Here is a 19238-nt window from a genome sequence, read left to right as displayed (position 1 = left end):
AAACCACAATTCTCTGTTGCAGAGTTCAGAGGTCAGCATGACCTCATGAATGAGGAGATTTAATTGAAATCCGCCTTATATAGCAGGAAACGCAAGCAAAACTATCCATTTGCATGCCCCTCTAGAAATTCAGTTAGATAGCGCTTCTAAAGCTTAAGGTTCTTAATTTAAAGATTATAGGTCGAACTGATTACTCTTTTTGCAAATACTTTCTTTTCGTCATACGATGAACTCCAAACGTCAAATCCCCAACCCAGAAAGGGAGTGTTCACATCGAGTATGCCCCCTTATTCCTGACATGCTATATTACCCCGGAGTGGCTAGGAGAGAGTCAAGTCTTATCGAATCTACTCAACAAAGAGCAGTACATACGTAGATGATATTATCACGACCCCTCTTTTCGTACCGCTAGGGATGCTTAACGTCACTTTGTCAATTGGCATTACCTGCCTTGTATCCTAGTGAACAATGTTCCATTGATTGGGCGGGGACAGGATTCAAACCTTTATTTTTTAGGTCATGAGCCTGATGAGTTACCAATTCCTCTACCTCGCATTCTTTTTCTTTGGTGTGAATTCAAACCACACAATGATTTTCAGTCTAATTGAGCTACCTAAACCACTTTGAAGAAAATCTCCTTTCTTTATGTATTTTGGTCGCGACTTGAGTTTCCCTTTGGATTTTCAGTCAAGCTGAGCTACGTGAACCACTTCGAATAATTCTCCCTTCTTTATGTAAATTTGACTGCAGCCTGAATTTTCTTTTGCATGTACACAAACTTATTCAAAAGTGTTTCATCTTCACTTTGTTAGTCAAAACTCGAAACAGCCCGAGTTTTCTTGCAGCTACTATGCGTCAAAAAATCATCCTTTCGAACCCCGGTAAAATTAACTGATGAAATACAACCACCTGGAACGGTTTTCCCTGCATATTTGGATAACATTGCAAATGGAAAAACAACTTGGATCAGGTCTCTCTACGTTTATCAGTTTAGGAGTAAGACAAGGATACTCGAAATCTGTTTTTATCTCTGAGCCTGAACTTGCATTTTCAACAAAACTGTTGAACTTGGCATAAAGTCATCTTTGAATGTCACACAGCTGAAGCTTAGTCATGTTTAGTTTGTAATTTCCATTGCTTATGACAAATTCCCGAGGCTGAAAAAAGATATACTTGCTTCCTCTAGTAGATTTTTAGGCATTTTCACAAATTGCAGAGAAACAGATTATTTCTAAATATTAGGAAAATGACTAAAATTACTAGCGAACGATATTTCGCTAAGAACCTTCGTGCTATTAATATAGTATATATAATAGATATAGATATTTAAAATTTGTTAGAGGAAACTACCATGGAATTAACATATTATTAATTTTAAAATGGGGTCCTAAAAAATTGGGGGCCTAAAGCCATTATTTCATTTGCCGAGCCCTTTGGCCGGCTCTGACGAAAAGGTGAGAGTATTACGGGAATTGGTTAATGACTGTATCCTTCTTCATCAAGACGAAAAATGAAAGAATGGTAGAGATACATGGAAAAAAGAATTAGAAAACAAAGAGAACATCCAATAATTCAATGCAATAATTTTCCAAAATCACAATGCGCATCTCTTTCTCCCGGCAAGAATATAGTTGTGCCCTTCCTTCCTATGCAGTGTCATCGGTTTAGTTCTCAAAATACCCTGTGCTCCCATTTGAACTGCACAAGCAAAAGAGTGAACTTGATAACAACAGACGTTAAGATTAAAAAAGATTGCATATTCCTAATTTGAAACGATCATATTAGATGAATTAGTGCAAACAGTCTTGAAAGAAAACACTCAATATTTTAAAAGATCGTGAGCCTTTAACTCTACCACAAAACTAGGATTCTGTTATTCATCTGATGTAGTAGGTAAGTTAACACAAAGCCTTTTATTGCTTATTTTCACTTTTTCCTTAAAAACCCATAAAAGAACAGAGAGATCATAAAGGAGAACGGACCTCAACTTCATCTCGTACTCAGCTTTCTCCACAGTCTCACGCTGTGCTGCGTCAGTTGTTTCATCTTTTTCCCGACCTCCCTACCATAACAAGAGAGCTATTTGTATTTGAAAGTTAAAACAGAGATTTTCCCCTAATATAACAATCAGAGTAAAGCAAAGATCTCCCCAAATGTAACAATCAGAGAGCCAAAGAAGTTTAGGTACATGTCCTTGTTAAAGACTCCGATTAGCCAGTGTGAACAAAGGAAATAAGAATTAAACTATTCATCTTCTCAAATGAAACATGATATATCAATCAGTGTTATCAAATGCGAAAAGCGCAAAAAAGCTCTAAGGTCTGTTGGGACTTCAGCGCAAAATGCAAATAAAGTGTGGCTTTATAATGAAAAAAAGGCACAAATGGAGAAAAAACCACAAATATGTACCTGTATTTGAGCTAAAATCCTGGGTTTGCAGGAAAGAGCTGCAAAGTTTCTAAAGAGAGTGGCCCCTCTACTTGTTGCTGCAGATTCTCAAAGACAGAGTTCCCCCGAAAATTGGAAATGAAGTCGTGTTCGCTATTGCTATATTAGAAATGTGACCGTTGTTTCTTAGAAGAGGAAGAGGAACTGGCTTCATTGGTCACAGTCATGGTGTTCACTATTGTTATATCGGGTCCTCCTTATCCCAGTGGAATGTTCTGTTGGTTCATTGTTATTTTCCCTCATTTGTGACAAGGCCTCAACCTCAGCTTCTTCTTTATACAACAAACGAATTCCATACTTCTTCACTTTTCCAGAAAAAGATAGCCTAATAATCCCATAGTCATTTGGTGTTTTTCCATTTGCCTTAGATGTATCCCATAAGACAGCAAGAGGTACCAACAAAAAATTAATTTTATATTCTGTATCACATTCTGAATGATTGGATAAGGCAAGTTTCTGGGTCATCCACGACATCCCATCATCACATACGGGAATCAATTGAGCTGTGGTGTCAATTAAGATGCCAAAGTAACATACAGCAAATCCCAAGAATTTACGAGGTATATACCAATTTTCAGGCAAATTGACTGATACACTTCTATCTGTTCCCTTATGGTGGAACCAACTTGGGATCTTATTCTTAGGATGCCAAATGGTAAACACATTTTCGGACAAGGAATCTGAAGCAGAGATGTCATGCCTCAAGGAAGAGATATTCTGAAACAGCGCATGTGCAAACAAATCATTGTGTGCATCATCCTTACCATACAGTGGTCTGAATATCACCCTTTGTAGTTTCCTCCTCTTTGTTACTAAATCATGGATAAATTTCAGAGCCATATGGCAATCCATACGCAATTCATTTAATTCAGGGGGAAGTTCTGGTAGCTGTGTAAGCCTCTCGCAATCTGATAAGTCGAAGGATCGAAAAGCACCAAGTTGGGCTATGCTTCTAGGCAAATGCTCAAAACTATTACTACTGAGATCGAAAATTTTCAAAGAGGATAAGGATCCAATATCTTCCGGAAGTCCTCCATCAATTAGATTGCAGTCACTGAGAATCAGATCTTCCAATGACCTTAATCCTTCAGCCACAGGAGGGAACTCAAAGTGCTCTCTAAGCTTTGGAATGAAGCTTCCAAAAGCCAAGGATTTAAGTTTGTTCAAGCGTACGATGGAAGACGCAGGTCGTGAAATTAGGGTACACCTGGCATCAAGCTTCTCCAAGTTGTCTAAATCCCCTATCTCTTCTGGCAAGCTTTCCAGTTTTGAGCAACCCAACACATCTAAAATAACCAAACTTTTCAACCTACAAATGTTGCTTGGAAGAGCTACAAGGTTTCTCATATAGCTCAAATCTAGCTCGGTAATATGAGTTTGGTACTGAAAAATAGATGATGGTAGTTCCCTTATCCCAGAGCCTTTCATGTCAGTATGTATCTCCGGCTTCATTCTCCCGTGGATTTCTGGAAATTTCTCTAAACTTGAGCAATAGCTTAAACTCAGATATTCAAGAGATTCCACGTTAACACATGGAAACCTCTTAACGCTTTCACAATACCTCAAATCTAACCGAATGAGTTTTCTGCAACACCCCAGGGAATGGTGAACCTCTTCAAGATCACTACATTTCTTCAGATTCAAATACTCCAAATTTGGCATCCCCGCAAAATCTGGTGTTAGCGTCAGGCTTTTAGACCAGCTAAGATCTAGCGTCCGTAGATACGACAAATGCTGTTCAGAACACAAACAGAATGAGATAGAGAGAAAAAAGAAAGAACATATTTTGCTGCTCCGCAGAATTCCAATAATAAAATATTTTTGTGCGAAATTAGAAATTTATTTTTTATATTTGGAAAATTACTTGTTAAGAAACTGAACAAAAGTAAATTATAAATAAAAATATTGCTAACTATAATTTAACATGATTGAAAAAAACTGTAGCAAAGAGAAAAGTGTTTATCTTTAAAAAAAATGTAATATAAAATGGAGAAACCGAAATGTTAAATCCGAAAGCAATGTATGAAAGCGTATATGTCATTCGAGAAAATAGTTGTACACAATAAATTCCTTTTATTTTACTAATAAGTATTCTTTCCATCCCACTATGTACAGCCGTAGGATGAGATTCATATGAATCTAATCTTACTTGACAAATAATTGAATGATGATGGGAAGACTTGGAGAAAAAAAAGACATAAGATCTTACAATAATACTGGGAACAGCCCCAAATAATATAAATTACAATAATTTTTTTGAGATGGAAATACATTAACTTGAGCTTATGGAATTAATAACTTTTGATCATTTAAAGACATGCATCGTAATTCTAGCAAAAATAGAAGGTACCTCAAATAATACATGACAAAAGCAATAATATTTGTTCATTATCATTAAATTAAAGGACAAAGATAATTAGAGAGAAAAATAAAAGTAAAATAGAACTGAACTATTGTACCTTTATTTCCGTCCATAAATGACGCAGTGAACTGTGTTCGAGTTGAAGGTGAACAAGCATTTTGGGTTCAAATGTTGATGGCAATGACTCACAAGGATAGCAAAACCACTTAAACCAACGCAAGTTGTTGGGCAGATATTCAATGGCATCACGGGTCGACGATCTCTCTATGTTAAATATTCTAAGCCTTTTCGTATTTTTCATGGCCTCATTGCTAAAGCGTAGTGTATCAGAATAAAAATAAACCCAGATTGCTTCCATTGCCATGGTCCCCTAGTAAGAAAATCACTAGTCAACAAAGTATAATTTCAAATGTCGTATAAAATTCGTTTGCTAATATGACTATTTTCTCACTCCTTGCAATGCCAAAGTATAAGAAACAATATAAATTAGATTCTTTTTAAGAAATACCGATGTTATTTCGGAAAAATACTTTTTGTAATTAATTATATTGTTTTATTTTCTATTATTACATTTTTCTTAGAAGTTCATTAGAGTCAAGTCTATAAGCTTTTCATGTTGTGATAAAAAGTAATTATGATCGAAACAGTACCAATAAATTATAACTTTTTTATATAAAAAAACATAATGGTAAAGTGAATCACTGATTGAGTTATTATGTAATACAATGCCATAAAATTTTCAAGTTAATCCAAAGAATGACATTGGATAAAATAGATTAAGTGGCTACTAGACTAATCCATCACTTAAAAATATAAGAAAAACGAATTAGGCAACGTAAATTAAAGAGGCTAGTGAACGAATTAGGCAATTAATATTTTTTTTACTAATTAGGCAATTAATATTACTTTTGCTTCTCCTACTAACTAAAGGGAACAACTAAAATGTCGTACCTGCAAGAGTATGAAGCAAGATGAACAAATAATTAGAATTGACTGCCCTATATGTTTTTGGAATATAAAAATTAGAAATAAATACTAGTATTACATTGTTTAGCCTACTTACCGTACTGTTAATCATCACTTCTTCGAAATCATTGACGAGCCATAATCTGCTGCGTTCGCCCGGATTCTTTTGTAAGTTCACTATATATTTATCCATTTCTTGTATTAAGTCGTGCATTTGAAACTCACCTTTTTCAGAGATAAATATAAGAGATTTGTCAATTAAAACACGCAATCCGTAATCAACTCCAGAATGACAACTCTCAAGAATTTGCATGGCGTAACCTTTATATTTCCCTCGCAAGAAGCATGCTACATCTAGAAACATCTCTTGTTGGATGGGCTCCAATCCATCATAACTTATTTTGAGCTTTTCAACAATTTCCGAATTAGAATTAATTTTCATTTGCTCTATTGCACTTTTTCATTCAGTTAAGCCTAGGTTATGCAGCAAAGAACCCCACACTTTGAGGGCTAAAGGAAGGCCTTTAGCATAATTTATTACCTTCAATGAAAGCTCCTTAAAACACTCATCTGGAACCTCTTTTTTGAAAGCATGTTGATAGAACAACTGCATAGCTTCATGTTCAGGTAGTGCAATCACTTCATATATTGCATCATCCTTCCCTATCAAATGCTTGTCTCTAGTTGTTACAACAACCCTACTGTCATTACCAAACCAACCAATATCACCTGCTAAATACTCTAAATGATCTTTATGATCTATATCATCAAGCACAATTAACACCTTCTTAGAGCAAAGTCTGTCTGGAATCAGCCGCTTCCCATCAAGCTTATTATTGACGTAATCATCTTTTCTTCTTAACAATTCAGAGAGAAGGGTGTTTTGCAAAGAATGCAGTTTTTCATTTTCTTTAATATCTGCAAGGAAACAAGCAGCTTCAAATTGATGAGATAAAGTGTCAAAAATGGCTCTTGCTATTGTCGTCTTCCCTAGACCGCCCATGCCCCAGATCCCCAATATGATCCGAATATCATTGATTCCTACCTTAAGTAGGGACTTTAATTTCTCCAAATGAGTATCTATTCCCACAACATCTCGCAAAGAAGACAAAGTAGCACTATTGCACAATTTAGAAATTTGGTCGACAATCTGCTTAATATTCTCTGCTTCAATCCTATAAAAATAAGAAGATTAATTGTGGATAAATGTAAGAAAGTCAAGTATTAGTAAGTATTTCATAATTATTATTTTTTATTACGTAGGGGTAGGGGAAAGGGAGAGAAGATTGCAAGGCGAGGATCGAACTCTCATCAACTAGGTAAATAGCCAACAAGCTGAGCTACAAAATATTGTTAATTTGCTTAGATATGATTAAAAGACTACGCACATAAAACAAATGCTTGAAGGAACAATCAAAATATTATATGTGCAAGAATGTTATTGAGGAATTGTAGTGATAGGAACTATAGTGTCTTCTGGTTGATATAAATATATTATCTCACTAGTGAGGTCTGAGGTCTGGGGAGGGTAGTGTGTACGCAGACCTTACCCCCTACCCTGGGGTAGAGAGGCTATTTCCAATAGAAACTCAGCATCCTTCCCTCCAAGAACTCCCCACCTTGCTCTTGGGGTGACTCGAACTCACAACCTCTTAGTTGGAAGTGGAGGGTGCTTACCATCAGAGTAACCCACCTTGTCAATTATCATTCTGTTTTACAGAAATTATAAAATAAAACATTTCCGACGTCTAAAGTACATTTTAAATAAATTGTCATATATTTTTTAGTCACCCTTGGCGGATGTTTATCCTTTTAGATTTGCGGTATCAATTAGAGCAGTGCTCTAACTTTGTACCTTCTTTTTTATTTTTTGATTAATTTATTTTTGGTGTTGCTCTTATTTTAGGGCTACGAATTTCAACTTGGTTTACATCAAGAAAATTGAACTTAAAAAAGGAATGGGGAAGGTAGTGTGTAGACCTTACCCCTACCATTGGGTAGAGAGACTGTTTCCGATAGACCATCGGCTCCCTCCTTCCAAGAACTCTCTATCTTGCTCTTGGGGTGACTCGAACTCATAACCTTTTGGTTGGAAGTGGAGGGTGCTCACCACTAGAGCAACCCACTCTTGTCAACTTATAAAAAAAGAAAAGAAAAAAATAAATAATTAATATGATAAACATAAAGTAAAAAATGTCAGTGGCGGCTGTTTTTAGGTTAATTTAGCTTTCGCACGTTACTATTAAATGCTAATATTGGAAAGCGAGTGCCTAATGTTGGAAAGAGTAAAATTGAAAGAAAAAATAATAATTTTGTTAATTTTTTTTAAGCGACGGATATTTATTTTTTTGGGCAAAAACGACACTTAGAGCCTGTTTCGCCAAGCTTCTAGAAGGCCAAAAATATATTTTTTGATAAAAAAGTATTTATTTTTTTTTTAATAATTTAAATTGTTTGGCCAAAATAAAAAAGTACTTTTGAGCAACAGAAGCAGTTTTTCTACTTTTGAGGAGAGCATACAAACTCTAGCTTATCTAAGAGAGCAGAAGTAGAAATTAGTTTATTCAAGACAAAAATAACCTTACAATAAATTTATATTTTCCAAATGATCCCTCATTAGTTTAACATTGTTCTTTTCCTTTTCATTTCCCTTTTTATTTCTACTATACATTTCTTCTCTTTTTTTTATTTTAATCATATTTTTATTCTCGTTCTCATATTCCTAAGAGTATATTTTAAATTTATATCTAATGATGTATTTTGACATATTTAAATTATCATGTAAACAATAAGTAATACCAAATACTCAATGTTATTGCTTTGCAATAACTATATTTTATATTAATTGAAATTTTTAGTTTATATTTTTACTTAATGTTTTATATTTTAATTGAATTCTTTTATAATAAATTTTAAATTTATTTTTCTATTCTAAATAATACTAATCGCAAATTGAACATTTAATTTACTGTCCTTTTTTGTAATTTGATACTTAAAAGTATTGTTTAAGATTGGTCAGTTGGCCAAACACAAATTGTTGTTTTGCAAAAGTACTTTTGAACAAAAGTACTTTTTAAAATAAGCAGTTTTTGACAACTTGGCCATACGAGCTCTTAAAATTGGATAGAGGGAGTATCACTTTTTTTTCATCACATCCATAACAATATTCCTCAATTTCATGTTTTTTATACATTTCCTACCAACAAATGGTGGAATTTATTCAAACTCTATATAAATGTCCTAAATTCTCAATTCTAGTTCATATAATGTGTTCAACAGGGAAAGGAACTCAAACTCATAAATTAGAAATAGTCCAAACCCAAGCTAAATTTGGTATACAACAAATTCAACTTTGCCCATATTACCATTTGGATATACAACTTGACCGACCTAAATTTAGTAATTTGGTCTAGGAGGCCTTCTATTTCATCAAATTAGACCGCAATGAGTTATAGTTCAATCATGTCTCTCAAAAGACTATGCGGAAGAGATAGGTGGACCAATTTAGTATATACAAAAGAATTATTCGACCAGTGGCATACACAGATCTTGCATAAATTGTGGACACTTAAGTTGTGAACCGACAGATACTTGTAAGTCAAAACTCGAAGAGCAGGGCGATAAGCCCCCAACAAAGGGAGTGGTCAAATCGGGTATGTCCCCCCTTATTCACGAAATGCTATAGTATCCCGGAGTGGCTAGGAGCATGTCATGTCTTATCGAATCTACTCAACTAGGAGCAGTACAAGCGTAGATGATATTATGACGACCCCTCTTTTCGTACCACTAGGGATGCTTAACGTCACGCCTTCTATCCTAATGAACAATGTTACACTGATTAGGCTGGGACAGGATTCGAACATGCAATCTTCGGGTCATGAGCCTGATGAATTGATCAATTCCTCTACCCCACATTCTCTTTCTTTGCTGTAAGGTGGATGTGGTTTCGAACCCCACAAGGATTTTCAGTCCACCTGAGCTACGTGAATCACTTTGAAATAATTCTCCCTTCTTTATGTAAATTTTGACTGCAGCCTGAGTTTTCTTTTGCATGTACACATACTTATTCAAAAGTGTTTCATCTGCACTTGTCAGTCAAAAATCGAAACAGCCCGAGTTTTCTTGCAGCTACTAAAGAATCGCCCTACCGAACCCCCAGTAAAATTAACTGATGAAATGCAACCATCTGGAACTGCTTTCCCTGCATATTTAGATAACATTGCAAATGGAAAAACAGCTCGGATCAGGTCTCTGTACGTTTATCAGTTTAGGAGTGAGACAAGGATACCCGAGATCTGTTTCTATCTCAGAGCCTGAACTTGCATTTTCAACAAAGCTGTTGAACTTTGCATAAGGTCATCTTTGAATGTCACACAGCTGAAGCTCACTTATGTTCTGTTTGTAATTTCCATTGCTCATGACAGATCCTCGAGGCTAAAAAAAGATATACTTTCTTCCTCTAGTAGATTTTTAGGCATTTTCTCAAATTGCAGAGAAACAGACCGCCTTTCATCACTGGTGTATGAACATTGCAATTTTGATGGACTGGTTTAAGAATATATATCTATGAGACACCTTTCACATGTCCCGAGGGAAGCGCACTGACATGTTGAGATTGCAATTCAAAAATTCCTCAACGAATGAAAGGCAATACACTGCAAAACGACAGAAAAGGTAATAAGATAATAGACAATAAAGACGCTGAAACAAGAAACGATCAAGGCACAGGATCCATTCTTTAAAGAATCCACACAGAAAAAAGTTTAATCAGAGGGAGGGCGACAAAGAGGTGAAAGAGCAAAATTGCAAGTTTAGAAACTTGGGCTATATACACATCTTACAATTGATACTCGAGTGGAACAATTCCAAAAGTAGCTTAATTAATATGCCTAAACAATGAAACCAACTTCATATATGAAAAACTAGACAGAATGAATAGTACAAGCAAAACAAACATGTTGTATTTTGGTAATGTTGCTTTTGTCGGATCGCCATGCGGGCTTGGTTGAATCCACAATGTTTTTAAGTCAAAATTTCAAAGCACTTTGGTTAGGTTCCATTAAGTGTCAAGATAATGTAAGTACGTCATCAATCGCCAATCAACAATCAAGGAGATTCTTCGAATGCATATAGGAGATTCATTGTAAAGCAGCTACCAATTTTTTGCTCACTGATGTAATTTTGGCTTCTATTGGATGCATTATTAAAGAAACCTCTAATTTACCTGATCAAAGAAACCATAAGCTAGAAAAGAAGCCTACGATCAACATCTATCAAACACAACAACAATAAGTAAAGAATTATCATGAATAGAAATAGAAATATTGGTGGAAGTGGTAGAGAGTGCACTCAAGATAGTGGCCCACAGTAATTCAACCACCTCCGTTATGGGGAGTTGTTTAATTGCAAAAAACCTTCCTTCGTTTTTACTTTGCTGTGCTAAAAGTAATTTCCCTCTATGAATCAACTGTTTCATTTGTGATAAGATAATCTCCACAAAAAAAATGAAGCATCCTTGTTCACAAATACTTGTATGCACACAACGGTTCATATAAACTATTGACTTTTTCTCTTTTGATATTATTAGACAAAGAATGGTATAGCAAGGAGAAGAAATAAAGGAAATTACTCTTTTCTAGCAGTTTTGTGAGGTAATGAAAATATACCTGGATACCCTGGGACATCACAAGCCATCAAAGCCTAACATCATCTCAATGTATACCAAGATCGCATTAGTTGGAATCCATCTTAGAGCATCATTCACAAACCAGGAGAAACTTCCACTGATCCATTCAGTGCTATATGGATAACATCTTGCATCACTCCAATGATCATTATTCCCACGGTAATTAACTTATGGAATGAAATCCACCTACTAAAAGGCAGTTACAGATGGTAGTCTTTGGCTCTCTGATTAAATGCATCACTTCCTGGCCTGACGTTTCGAGCTCCTACTTAAGCAACTAACTAGTGAAGTATAAGTAGCATAATCATGAACAAGCCCCATTTCACCACGTAGCTTATCAAAATCATCAGGATTTCCGTACTTGCAATGCCCATCCAATAGTATGTTATAGGTAATATCATTTGGATTCAAACCAAGATTAAGCATGGCTTGTAATAGCATTTCAGCATTTCTCATCTGTCCTTGTCTGCATAGACCATTTAAAAGGGCATTGTAAGTTATAACATTAGGCGCATGTCCATTACTTTGCATCTGCCTTAGCAACTTAAAACCCATCTTAACATCTCCCTTCTTACAGAAACCGTCGATAACCATAGTATAAATAGGGTCATCAGGCTTTAAATCAGCATTCAACATTTCCGTTAAAATCCTTTCTGCATCAACTATTCGACCTTGCCGACACAAACCTGTAATAAGAGCTGTATATGCTACATCATCTAGTTCAATGTCATTATCAAACATCATTTTCTTGATCTCAAATGCTCCATCTAAATCTCCCTCTGCACAGCATCCACCAATAACCGTCGTGTATGTGATCTTATCAGGCTTCAAACCCTTTTCAATCATTACATGAATGAGCTTCCTCGCTTCCCCTAAATCCCCACTCTTACAAAGTCCATTGACAAGTGTGTTATATGTAATCAAATCTGGTTCCACCCCTTGCGTCAGCATCAGTTGATAAGCGTCCATGGCCAAAACAATGCTACCATCCTTGCAATAGCCATTAATCAAAGTCGTGAATATAACAACATTCGGAACCAAACCTTTTACACACATCTCATTAAACAACTCGTCCGCGCCCCTCATCCAAAAGTTCTTGCAAAGCCCGTTGATCAGAGCACTATACGTATAAACATCAGGCAAAATTCCTCTTTCCTCCATTTCTCTTTTTAACCTATACCCTGCATCCATATCACCAAATCTACAATACCCATTTATCAAAATATTGAAACTAACAACACTAGGTCTCAAATTCCTCTTCCACATCTCCGTAAACACCGACCGTGCTTCCACCATTTTACCTTCCTTACACAACATACTCATCAAAACATTAAAAAAATACAAACTTGGAGGAAACCCATATTCCCAAATCTCCTTATAAAAATTAAAAGCTACCATTGGTGAATTAAGCTTCATTAAATATTCAAGAACCTTTGTACAACCTTGAAATGGGAACCTAATTTTATGTTTTTGGATAAGCCTAAAGCACTGTATAGCATCAGAAACAAACCCCAAATCCAAATAAGCAGCAATAAGTCCATTTAAAATATTCACAAAAGATGTAAAGTTGGTACCTTTAGCCTTCAAGATTGCTTGAAAAACAGTAAAGGCAGAGTCTTTACCTCTTCTTGAAACAATAGTGTGGATAAAAGAGTAAGCTTGTGAATTCATTTTGTGGGTGTAAAGAAAAAGGGCCATAGTGCAATAAGTGTGAAGTGTGTGGCAATATTTTGAATTGTGAGAAGTAGAAGAAAGCCATGTAAAGAAAGAGAGGAGAGAAGAAGGGGTTAAAGAATGAGGATTAAGGTTAATGAGGTTGATTATGTGTTGGGGTTTAAGAGATGGGAGGAGGGGTTTAAGGGAAGTTTGAAGGGGTTTAGTGTGAGAGTTTTTTATGGCTTCTGAAAGGGTATTGAGTATTGGGTCTGATGAATCTTGATGTTGGTGGGGTAGGGGTAGGGGTGGGGGTGGGGTGAACCATGGAGGGGTGGTGGTGGTGGTGGGTGTGGTGGTGGAGAGGTGGTGTAAGGGAGGAGAAAGGGGGGGTTTTAGTGCTCTTCTTGATATGGTCATTGTGAACATTTCTGACAAAAATGACAAAAATGGTTTAAGTTTAAAGTAGTTTAAAGGTGGTGCAAGGGAGGAGAAAGAATTTTTTTTAGTGCTCTTCTTGAGATGGTCATTGTAAACATTTCTGAACTGTTTAAGGCAGAGGAAAGAAGAAAAAATGGTTTAAGTTTAAAATAGTTTGCCAAATGTGAATACTTTTCTGTAATTTTAGGTGCAATTAATGTTATTTTTGTTTGATTCAGTTTTTGATGTAGTTTTTAGGATTTGATGGTACTTTCCTGATGTATTTAGTTAAATCTTTTTTCCTCACATTTTTTTATGAAATTTAACCGCTAGCTTTTGCTAAACATTTAAAGAAAATCAAAAGTATTCACTTTTGACAAATTTAAAGTATATTTTAATCATGTCCAAACGTAAGAGGCTTTTTTTTATTATTATTGAAAAATGACATTGTGTAGTCGTTCTCAAAATAATAGCACAAAAAAAATTATATATTGTATACAATAACTATTCAAATTTTATACAATTTTATAGTTATCGAAGGTAAATAGTTTGAGTTATGGAATAAAAGTTTGATATTTAGGTAGAAGTAATCCGATTTCTTGTAGAAATAAATATATGAAAATTCATTTGCCGATTTCTTGTTTATGAGCACTTTGACTCCGCTGCTTTAAAGCAATCAAACCCCCACAAAATAAAGCATTTACATTGGTTAGCCGCAGAAGATATCATTCAAATTTCAAGTAATAATTAAAATAGCAACTTGTCACATGATATATTGTAATGAATGAAATTGGAATTGAATTGTTAAAAAGCCATTTTGGCCATACAAAATTTATAGAAGAAAAACATATTTGAAGTAGCAAACGAACAGAACCATTTATTCTTAACCTCCAACAATTCACCAACCTTAATAAGAATGTATTCAAAATTTAATTTCTGAATGAGATTTCATCTACCTTCAATAGCGGGTTTCTGGTTCGAGACATAGAAATGGAAAAAAAAATCATATTGAGAAGCATTTTCTCTTTTAGTAGGGCCTATGCGACACAAATGCAGATTAGTCGGCAATTGAACTTTGGATAGCGGATGGGTAAACCACAAAAATTTAGATCTAGCCTTTGATCAACGCTTTCATCCCTACCTAATATTTTCGACATAAAATATAATATATAATATATATATACGAAAAAAGGTTGTAAAATTTTCGATAAAATATTAAATTTGAACTCATAATTTTAAAGATACATTGAGTTCAAAGCTAATGACCTTAAATATGTGTGTTCGGAATAATGAACTTGTCAAATATTTTCAATCAATTTGAATATTAAAATGCAACGAAGTTTTGCATTATAATGTATACTCTTTTAGTAAAGCATCAAGTTACTATTTAAATTATTGAGATGGAAATGCAAGTGTTCTTTAGAATAATGTGAATGTAAAAAAATATTTGGTTACGGCACGTAATGTTATTTTCCTTTGGAAGAATGAGGTCTTTATCACTCGCAATTAAGTAAAAATAAATAAATAAACTAAGATTAAAAAAAGTTTAAAAATAAAATAAAGATACAACAACAACAACAACATACTCAGTAATATACCACATTGTGGGGTCTAGGGAGGGTAGGGTGCACATAGACCTTACCCTACCTTGTGAGGATAGAGAGGTTGTTTTCAATAGACTGAAAGCATAAGCACCACATTAATGAAAATATAGACAAGAAGGGACAGTACCAAATAGCCATTTGAAATCTAAATAAAAACAATCAGACAGTAAGGTGATCAACAATAAAAGAAACAATGGCTAGTCATAAAACCTACTACCAACAGAAAGCGAGATTGCATGCCAATACTACTGTTATGAACACTCTAAACTACCTACTCTACTACCGTAATCTACAACCTCCATACATTCCTATTAAGGGCCATGTCCTTGGTCAGCTGAAGTTGTGTCATGTCTTGTCTAATCACCTCTCCCCACCTCTTCTATGGCCTACCTCTACCTCTCCGCAGGCCCTTCAATGTCAACCTCTCGGACCTCTTCACCGGGGCGTCTGTGCTCCTCTTCTTCACATACCAAACCACCTAAGTCGCGTTTTCCATATCTTGTCCTCAATAGGGGTCACACCCACCTTGTCGCGAATAACCTCATTTTTTATCTTATCTAACCTGGTGTATTCGCACATCCATCTTTACTACCTTCACCTTCTAAACATGAACGATCTTGACTAGCCAACATTGGTCACGACCCAAAATCCAACTAGTCGTGATGACACCTAACCCAACCCGCTAGGTAAGCCAATTAACAACTAACCAATTCCAATGAAATTAATAAGGCAACTAATTAAAAGAAAATATACGAAACAGATACATTTTCCCAAGAACTGATAGTACAAATCATGAGCTTCTAAGATTAGAATTTACAAAGTTGGTATGAAATAAATACATCATCTATTCGAAATGTACATAAAGCGATTTTTATAAATTTAAGGCTACCATGAATAAGAGGCAGCCACAACTGGAATGCAGGTGCATCTTCAATTCCAGCTCTCGTCGATCACAGCAACATCAACAACCAACATTTGCACACAAGGTGCAGAAGTGTAGTATGAGTACAACTGACTTCATGTATTGAATAAGTAACAAACCTAACCTTAGGTTGAAAGTAGTGACGAGCTGGAACAAAGGTCGGGTTCAACACCAATAGCCAACAATAACCCATAACAACGTAAAACAAGTAATAAAAGAAGTAACTCAGAGATAAAATATTCAGCGTAATCATGTTTTCTGAAAATAGTTTTGTCTTTCAAGTATATCAGTGAAAACCCAAGTCGTTTACCGAAATTGCTAAAAATATGAGTAAGTTTGAAAACAGTAATTTTCCCAAAACTCCTTCCAACAATAAATAAGATGTTTCATTTTATTTCCAGATAGCCAGTGTAAAATACATTACTATGCACATATGTCAGTATGTGTGAGAAGTCATGAATAACGTGATACCGTACAACATGAGGAAAATACATCTATATGCATGTATGTCATGCGTGCATGTCAATGCAACGTATCTCAGAGATGAACTCATGTTCTCACACTCTCAGAGTACTCAATCTCACTGTCTCACACTTTTCACTCATCATGCTCGATCACTCAGTACTGTATATGGCCAAACCGGCATATGAAAGATCCATCCCAGAATATATACATCAACTGACCATCAGTCACTCAGTACTGAGTAGGGTCAATCCAGCCCGTGGGGAAGATCCATCTCCAGGTATAAATGCGTCGGACAAGATTCATGTACACGAAAGATACATCCCTCAATATAAATCAATCGCGCTCACTAGGGGTGTGTGCAGACTCCGGAGGGGCTACTTCAGCCCAAGCGCTATAAATCACACGAACAACTCACGTGTTGCACGAAAAACTCACGTGTTATAGTATCAATATTTGGATCCGCACGGACAACTCACATGTTATAGTATCAATATTCTCACAATCAGGCCATCAGCCTCAGTCAGTCATCAATCTCTTCAGTCTTTCAGGCTCACAATGTGAGGAAACTAGCTCAAAAATGTTGATATGATGTGTCAATATGTAGCAAGAGAGACTGAGATATGATATGAATCGAATGAACATGACTGAGTATGAAATTTCAATTTAAGCAAATAACTCGATAGTAGTAACGACCTCAATGGGTCCCAACAGAATAAGCATGTAGCCTAGGCATGATTTCTAACATGGATCACAGCCCAATAGCTCTAGTACGTAGAGATTTCATGGTTACAGATAAGGTCAGGTAACTACACAGTACCACCGAAATAACGGAGTCGCAATTCACACGGTGCATGCCCATATGCCCATCACCTAGCATGTGCGTCACCTCAATACCAATCACATAGCACGTAATTTGAGGTTTCATACCCTCATCACCAAGTTTAGAAGTGTTACTTACCTCGAACAAGCCGAATCCAATGTCGAGCAAGCTAAACTATGTTCCATAAATTCCATTATGCGCATATTAACTTCCGAACGGCTCAAATCTAGTCACAATTAATTCGATTCAGTCAACACAAATTATAAAAATTAATTCCATATCAAAATATTATTTTTTCCACAAAATCCGAAATTACACTCAAAAATAGTCCGTGGATCCCACGTCTCAGAACCCGACAAAAGTTACAAAATATGAATGTACGTTCAACCACGAGTCCAACGATACAAATTTTGCCAAATTCCGACATCATCTCGACCTCCAAATCTCAAATTCTTATTTTGAAATCTCTATGCCCAAACCCTCTAATTTCACCTCAAAAACATGTAATCTAGTCGAAATACTCAATGATAATCCAATATTATTGACTAACAATGATCACCAATGACTTACCTCAAGATTTTCGCACCTGCGGATCTTGTTTTTAACATTTTGTCTAGGCTTTTCGCACCTGCGGAACCGCTTCTGCGAAAATCACTTGGTTTCCCAAACTTCGCACCTGCGGGTGCGCTTCTGCGAGCCCATCACCGCGCCTGCGACCACGCAGGTGCGGAAAAATCGTCGCACCTACGAGCTCTGCCCAGCTCCCCCTCATGGTCGCATCTGCGCTCCTCAGCTCGCACATGCGACCCAAAATTCCGCAGGTGCGATTGCACCAGAAGACTGAAAATTTCAGATTTTTTCTTAAGTCCGAATTTGATCTGTTAACCATCTGAAACTCGCCCGAGAGTCCCGGGACCTCAACCAAATACACCACCAAGTCCTAAAACATCATACGAACTTAATCGAGCCTTCAAATCACATCAAAACAACGCTAAAAACACAAATCATACCCCAATTCAAGCTTAACGAAAACTAACAAAGTCCAACTTCTACATTCGATACCGAAACCTATCAATTCAATTCCGATTGACCTCAAATTTTGTACACAAGTCATAAATGACATAACATAGCTATTCAAATTTTTATAATCGGATTTCGATCCCGATATCAAAAAGTCAACTCCCCGGTCAAACTTCCAAACTTAAATTTTTATTTAGCCATTTCAAGCCTAATTTAAGTACGGACTTCCAAAAAAAAACTGGACACGCTCCTAAGTCCAAAATTACCATACGGAGCTACTGGAATCATCAAAATTCTATTCTGGAGTCGTTTACACATAAGTCAACATCCGGTCAACCTTTTCAACTTAAACTTTAAGTCTTGAAACTAAGTGTTCCAATTCATTCTGAAACCTCTCCGACGAGTCACAAAATTATAATTGAACACAGGATAAGCAGTAAATGGGTGAACGAGACTGTAACACTAAAAACGATCGGTCGGGTCGTTACAAACACCCAGCCTCAAACAACATTGTTGGTCTGACTACCACTCTGCAGAACTTACCCTTAAGTTTCGTTGGCACCTTCTTGTCACACAAAACACCGAAAATGAGTCTCCATTTCATCCATCCCGCCCCAATACGATGTGTGACATCTTCATCAATCTCCCCATCCCCTGAATAATAGACCCAAAGTACTTAAAACTCCCTCTCCTAGGGATGACCTGTGAGTCCAGTCTCACCTCCTCTTCCCCTCCTTGAGTCTCGCCACTGAACTTACACTCCAAGTATTATGTCTTGGTCCTGCTCAACTTGAAACCTTTAGATTCCAGGATCTGCCGCCATACCTCTAATTGGGCGTTCAAAATAAAGATAATTATACTTCAATATCGAA

At 36.1% G+C, this 19238-nt stretch overlaps 1 protein-coding gene and 1 pseudogene across 2 annotated transcripts; both read right to left on the bottom strand.

Annotated features, from left to right (window-relative positions):
- Nucleotides 1-259: 259 nt before the first annotated feature.
- Nucleotides 260-13631, bottom strand: LOC104121334 (putative pentatricopeptide repeat-containing protein At1g09680). 2 transcript variants are annotated; one of them, XM_070175387.1, is made up of 3 exons: nt 11443-13631; nt 9638-10431; nt 260-503 (listed from the first exon to the last, which is right to left on the bottom strand). In XM_070175387.1, exon 1 carries the CDS (start codon nt 13542-13544, stop codon nt 11700-11702), a length of 1845 nt encoding a protein of 614 aa, XP_070031488.1. In that variant the 5' UTR covers nt 13545-13631; the 3' UTR covers nt 260-503; nt 9638-10431; nt 11443-11699. The 2 variants fall into 2 exon arrangements, with proteins under 2 accessions (XP_070031488.1, XP_033508754.2); XM_033652863.2 differs by lacking the exon at nt 260-503 and having other exon boundaries at nt 9255-10431.
- Nucleotides 1473-7484, bottom strand: LOC104121332 (TMV resistance protein N-like; annotated as a pseudogene).
- Nucleotides 13632-19238: the final 5607 nt, after the last annotated feature.

This window comes from Nicotiana tomentosiformis, chromosome 5 (assembly GCF_000390325.3).
Source record: "Nicotiana tomentosiformis chromosome 5, ASM39032v3, whole genome shotgun sequence".
NCBI lineage: Eukaryota > Viridiplantae > Streptophyta > Magnoliopsida > Solanales > Solanaceae > Nicotiana > Nicotiana tomentosiformis.
The sequence above is the reverse complement of the archived record's forward strand: the minus strand, read 5'-3'. Positions and strand labels throughout refer to the sequence as shown.

Coding starts and splice junctions, on each gene's coding strand:
- LOC104121334 (XM_070175387.1), bottom strand. CDS start 13,544: ATGTTCACAATGACCATATCAAGAAGAGCACTAAAACCCCCCCTTTCT.